Genomic DNA, 7,165 nt, shown 5'->3' with positions numbered 1-7,165 from the left:
ATATGTCAGTATAAGGAAGAGGTGCTCTTGACCTCTAATCGGGCAAAAGGGTGCAACTATCACAAAATATTGCTCAGGATCGGAATAAAAATTCCTAGAAATTTAGAGTTCCGTGGTAGTTGTGTAGGGTATCGTATAGTCGGCCCCGTCCGACTATACTGCTCCGATCACTGGTTTTTGTATTGGCGAACTTCATTAAAATTTATATGTGCAACCCTAAACTTTTGTTACACATTTTCCAACCTTCCAATCAAATGTCTACAAAAAAAAATAAGTTCTTACTCAATTCATTTTATAATATGGTTTTTAAATTTCACGAATTTTCAGATATTGTTTGAAAACTTTGTTTAAGCCCAACGAGTTTCACTTATCCGAAGTTCTTTTAATTGAAAATCCTGCTTAAGAGAAAAAAATTTTTTCCAAAAAAAAAAAAATATTTTACGAAGGGTAGGATTATTTTCGTTTTTAGATACACAGTTTTTAACCACATGTATATTACAACTATGGCATCCAAAAAACAAAGGTTAACAATAAAAAATGTGTCTTTCTTCTCTTTTCAGTATTGCAGATCAATGAGAGATCAAATTTTGGACAGTTTTTGTCATCGTGACTTTAGTATAATTGTCGTTGGCAATAAATATGATAAAATAAATGAAACGCAGGCAAATTCACAGGTAAGTAAGCTCTTAGAACTAATAAAAAGTTAGAAGGCTACAAGTGGTGAATAGCGCGAGATAGCAAAAACAAACAAAAAAACCACAAGATTATTAGTAAATATATTTAATTACTAGCATATACCCGCTACTTCGTTGGCGAATGTGGGATGTATTTAAAACCACTCTATATCGACCATTATTAAAATTTTAGAACCATTTAGTACCATAGTATGTTATTAAATATACCTCTGTATCTCACACCCAAATTTGGTGTAATATTTTACCATTTGTACTCTTGTTATACTTATTTTGAAAAAAAAATCAACCAAATCCAAATTGAGTATCAGTTAGTGCACATTAATATACATTTCCATAACTACCTACTTTAGCAATCATAAGTACGAATTTCTAACACTTTCCACATACCCCAATCTTAATTCCAAATTTCAGGATTCTATCGGTTCATATAAATCCAATTTGTATCACATTTAGTACCACTTAGAACACATAAGTAAAAATTTCCATTACTACCTACATCATGCAATCAAATTGAAATCATGAATTAGATAAAATCTTAATTATAATCCAAATAGTATCAAATTTTGTACACAGTAGTACACATTTTCAAAACTTCCTACTTAACCCAAAGCTACATTCCCACAGTGAACCTAAATCCAAGTTTCAGGATTCCAACTTTATCGGTTGACCCACAATTCAAATTGTACCAAAGTTAGTACACAGTAGTACCACTTTCCAAAACTTCCTACATACCTCAATCCTACATCCCCACAGTGATCCTAAATACAAGTTTTAGGATTCCAACTCTATAGGTTCACCCACAATTCAAATTGTACCAAATTTAGTACACAATACATCGAATTTCCAAAACCTCCTTCTTACCCCAAACCTACACCCCTACAGTGATACTAAATCCCTAATTCTACACCTCCACGGTGATCCTAAATCAAAATTTCAGGATTCCAACTCTATCGGTTCACCCACAATTCAAATTGTACCAAGTTTAGTACACATTAGTACCAATTTCCCAATCTTCCTACATACTCCAATCCTACACATCCACAGTGATCCTGAATCAAAATTTCAGGATTCAAACTTTGTCGCTTCACCCACAATTTAAATTGTCCAAATTTAGTACACATTAGTACAAATTTCTAAAACTTCCTACATATTTCAATCTTACACCTCAACAGTGATCCTGACTCCAAATTTCATGATTCTAGCTCTATTGGTTCACCTAAAATTCAAACTGTACCAAATTTAGTACCATTTAGTACCCATAAGTATTATTTTCTTAAACTGAATCCTGACCCTAATCCTACATCCCTACAATGATCCTAACTCCAAACTTCATTGTTCCAGCTCTATCGCTTCACCCAAATCCAAATTGTACCAATTATAGTACGATTTAGTACTTTTTGTACACATAAGTAAAAATTTCCAAAACTACGTACATATTCCAATCCTACACTCCGACGGTAATGTTAATTTCAATTTTGAGGATCCCAGCTCGATGTGTACCTCCAAATCAAATTTGTACCAAATATAGTACCATATAGTATTTTTCGTACACATGAGTACACGCTTTCCAAACTCTCCTCATATCGACCCTACTTCTCAACGTTACTTTACATTCCAAATTTCAAGTTTTTAGCTCAATCCATTCACATGCTACGAAATTGTACCAAATTTAGTACATTTTCGTACTTTTCGGATAGTTATAGTTCGAATTTCCAAAACCCCTTTAGAACATCTATCCTACACTCAATCAACGACCACCAACCCAAATTTCAGAGTTCTAGCTCCACCGGTTCGCCAAATACAAATGGTATCACATTTAGTACTTTTCGTACCGTTCTAGTACGAATTTCCAAAAACCCAGCCTTATCTGTCACATTTGGGCCAAGAGTGACCCTCACCCAAAATTTCAAGATTCTAGCTTCAGCCGTTTCGACTGGGCGTTGATGAATCGTTAAATCAGTCAGTCAGTCAGATCAGTAGATGTTAGCTCGTCAAGAGTTAGTTAGCAAGTGAATCCAGAGGTTCACGTAGATCGCAGAGGATCTTAGTGATCGCAGAGAATCGTTGGGATCCTAATATTCTTTGTATTTGTTCATCTACAACTACATACACATATTCCCGTGAGAGAGTGTCAAGTAAGGGGAGCAAACCAACAACAACTGTCGCCCGTTGGTATATACGCTCCGAGCTGTCAATCCGCATCCGTGATCGACTGGGCTCGGGAAGTTGTAGGCCAAAGTATCAAACTTAAACAGCCACTATCATAACGTTCCACCATGTGAAATACCCCCAAACCATTAAATATCTCCCTTGATTTCGCTGAAGATTTTCATGTGAGCGGCGCCAGTAATATGTTTTGTCATCTGATTAGAAACGGGTAGTTTCATCGGGCAAAATCACATGTTTCCAATCCTCCGATTTTAAATTTTCTACAAAATTTATAACGCTCCTTAACGTTTTTGTTTTATAGGGCTGGTTTTTTTCTTGACTGCTGCAACTGGACTTATTCTACATGGGAATATATGAACAGCCCAATAGCTAACGAGCTTATTTATCGCCTTGGCAGATAATTTTAGAGCCCTAGTATCCCTAGTTCTCATTAAACTTTTAATATGGTGGGCATTTGCATCAATCTTGACCGACCAGATGTGATACATTTTGGTAATATTGTTACGTTCTTGGATTTTACTTAATCCGGTGTAGACGTCGTTTTATTTCCCAGTACAGTTCGTACCAAATAAAACGCGGGTTCTTCCTGATTACGATTATTACAATGATTTTATTGATACAACTTTATTTTGCACGTTACGTTACTTGGCTGTTTCAATTCGCAATCTGATTGACAACGGACTAACTGCCTTTCCATTTCCCCTATTTATATGAGCCTTGCCTGTCGCTACAGAAGTTTCTAGACGATCTGGTAACACCTAGATTACGAACAATCTACCAATGCAACAAACATATACAAACTTACATTGAATGAACAATAACAACAACACATATACAGGCGAGGGAGTAACAAAGAAAGAGGAATGGCGTTTAACAAGAATTGTACGTCAATAACAAAATAGACAATGAAAGAGGAAATGGAAGGATGTAGAAAAATCTATACAGTAGTTGTTGTTAAGAAGTTATTCAAATAAACTGCGTAGTAGAAATTTACGTTACGATTCAAATTCTTAAATTAACGGAAATCATCTAAATTAACTTAAATCTAAAGTTATATTCGTAACAATATATTTCGTAGTTTACGAATAATGTGGACAATTTAAAATTAAAAATATTTGCAAAAATATCTCCCATATATTGCTCGATTTTAGGTCGGAGCATTAATGACAAAGCACAAATGGAGGACATTATATACTCAACAAATACTAAAAGATCATGGGAACTTCTACATTTTTGTACGCCATATTATCCCTTAATGACATTTGAAATATTAACATACCTCTGTAATGAGAATCAACACCTACATGTTGTTTGACAAACTATTTTTACAGTCTGCCTTTTTTGTCATCTTCACATTATCATATGTCTAAACTATATTTTGTATATACACATTTATGTACGATATAAATAAATCTGCGAGTTGGTTGTTATTAGCCCATTGACGTTAAAATCTAAAATATTATGATTATCATTTAATAGAATCATACACAATACATAAATACAATTTCTAATTTTTTCCTTATCTTCTTTTCTTTCCATTTCATCGATTGTAGGAACTTAAAGATATTTCAACCTTAGTACGGAAACATTGGCGCTGTGGCTATGTGGAATGTTCCGCACAGTAAGTACCATTTTCTAATTTAATATTAATACGATTAAGAGAAAAAACATTTAAGCTTTCCTTAGTAGAATTATATTTATTTTCTATTTCTTTTTCGTTATTTTTTAAATACAGAGTACTTTATTTCATACCATATTGCCTTGTTCCATTCTCTTCTTGCAGATATAACTACAAAATCGGTGATGTATTTCGTGAACTAATGGGTTGTACCAGTACGGGGGGCAGTGCCATTGGCACAGATTTCACACAATCAAATAGAAATAAAGGACGTTGTACAATACTCTAGCAATGGCTGCATAAGTTTTTTTAGTAACACAATACAACAACATCTACAGCAACAATATTTTGAGGTAATCAACAACAACAAAATGTGACATAAATGGCAAAAATACATTCAAATTAAATTATATATTTAGAAAAAATATTAGAAGAGCAAAAAAAGACAACAACAACATTTAATATTATATATTAGATATTGAAAATATTGTTTTTTAGACTAGTTTATATATGAAAAAAAACAAAACAAAAACAACTATAAAATAAAAAATGCGTAAGGCCACTGTAAAAGTAACTCCAACAAGTTAAGTAAATTTGCAATACAAGAAAATAAACACGTGAATACTTTATTAATGCATAAAATGAAAATAAATAATAAAAATAATATTAATTTATTTTGTTAACTATTCTATTAAGTGACATTTTATTGAGAGTGAAAATACAAATGTTTGGCAATGAAGCTGCAAAACCAAAATGTAGTTGGCTATTGTAGAAATTACACACACACAAATAGTGAAAAAGTATTGGCAATAATTTTAAAGGAATATCATTCAAACAGATTTTGTTTGTTTTCACAATAACCTCATAATTGAAATAAAAAGGCAAATACACAGAATATACACAAAATATGATATTGGATTGGTATGGCCGAATTGTTTTACCCTGCATCACAATTGTTATGAATTTGTAACAAATCAAGACCATTGAAAACAATATACAATCATTCTAGTTTGATTTTCAGATGATTTTTGATAATTTCTTTCTTTCATTTAGTTTTGTTAAAAAAGTCGACTCACTTAATTTGGTTCTGGGCAGTCAGTCAAACCGTAAAAATTATTGAAAAATACAGAATGTTGCGATTGCCGATGGAAGAAAAAATTGTTGTGGGACCATCCTGATTTAGCTATGCTACGACTACCAGTGCCTAGCGTTCATACAGTATTGTCCTACTGCTTGAGCGACTACATCTGTATTAGTGCTATTCAGACTGGCTTGTAGCTTTGGATTTTTCTCTCCAGATTATGGATGTCTCCAATTCATGGATATGACCAACCAAATTATGTTGTATCAATGGAAGGGTGAGATTTTCGCTTCCTCTAGAATATGGTCCACTGGTGTCATGAGGAAACACCCTGTTACAGTACTCAGGACGGCATTCTGACAGGTCTTCCACTGCATATCACTTCCATTCGCAAAGCAAATACTTTCAAGACTGGCCGGCCTACTGATTTATAAGAGGTCAACATGGTATCCTTATCGTTGCTCCAAGAGCTGCCGGCCCATGTGAGGATATTCTTCCAATTTCTGTCAAACGTTACACCAATGTCTTGGATAATAAGTGGTCGGAATCTGTTATACATGGACCTTTATGTTACGCCGTCCCGTAGTTGTGGAGGTTGATCATTTGCGGTGAAATTCCCCCACCTTGGGTAACTCCCTATTTCACTCTACCACTTCCTATTTCTGAATTCCACATATGACTCGCGTCGACATTACAGTTGATTATGCTACATTTCAAACAAGGCCGAAGATTAGGCTGTGTCGAAGGCCTTCTATAGGTCAAGAGCCACCATGACTATTCGTTTGCACAATCTGTTCGGGTTCAATCCTCTACTAATATGTGTGGAAATGATATGCCAAGCAGTTGCAGTATTGGACATTTTACGGTATCCACGTTAGTGTTGAACTACGGGAAAACTGATTATCCTACTGGCAACAGAAGTAAAATCGGCTTGTACGAATCAACTCGGATGGTTCGGCTCAACTAATTCAAAATTCAGAATGGTCTTAAAAATGTTTTCTGTTTCTTTGACATGGAATGGTCTTCATTGCTGGAAACCACTTCTCCCCTCTAGAGTATTTTCTACAGGCTAATCTGCCTGATGGCATGATTTCCGGGCCACTTCCCAAATTTCTGGGTGCGTACCGACAAGAGGATGACCGAACACAAACACTCAAGTGCGGACAAAATCTCATCGGCCTGCACGATACTCTGCTGGCACCTTTTCCAGGCTTCAGAAGCGGGATCATGCTGCATACCTCTCAGGCTATAAAAACTGTCGGGGAGCGGAACGACAAGTGGAGTGCTGTAGTCAATATCTGCCGTTTTTTGATGACATCTGCAATATGAGTGGTGGAAATAGTCCTTCGGTCAGGAAGCGAAGACCACTCATCTTTACTATATTATTCTAGGTGCCTGAACGTTTAGCCGAACATGCGACTGATGTGCTGATTTTTCTTCGAAATTTTTCAGATTAGAGAGACAATAAACAGTTCTCTGGTGCATGGTTTTATAAACTCTATGAAACCTTGGCAATCAATTTTCGATAGTTCTGAAAATTAATTAAAATCGACTACTCTGCTAAGGGAAATTATGACAGTAAAGTGGTTTAAGCCAAGGGTA

At 34.9% G+C, this 7,165-nt stretch overlaps 1 protein-coding gene across 1 annotated transcript; it reads left to right on the top strand.

Annotated features, from left to right (window-relative positions):
• The first annotated feature begins 503 nt into the window (after positions 1 to 503).
• LOC133332208 (ras-like protein family member 10B) lies at positions 504 to 4,846 on the top strand. Its single transcript, XM_061540588.1, has 3 exons — positions 504 to 674; positions 4,418 to 4,485; positions 4,648 to 4,846. Exons 1-3 carry the CDS (start codon positions 504 to 506, stop codon positions 4,769 to 4,771), a joined length of 363 nt encoding a protein of 120 aa, XP_061396572.1. The 3' UTR covers positions 4,772 to 4,846.
• Positions 4,847 to 7,165: the final 2,319 nt, after the last annotated feature.

Source organism: Musca vetustissima, unplaced genomic scaffold, assembly GCF_032173495.1.
Source record: "Musca vetustissima isolate MV318-11 ecotype Yass unplaced genomic scaffold, APGP_CSIRO_Mvet_v1 utg6263, whole genome shotgun sequence".
Taxonomy (NCBI): Eukaryota; Metazoa; Arthropoda; class Insecta; order Diptera; family Muscidae; genus Musca; species Musca vetustissima.
Note: the sequence above shows the minus strand (reverse complement) of the source record. Positions and strands in the feature narration are given on the sequence as shown.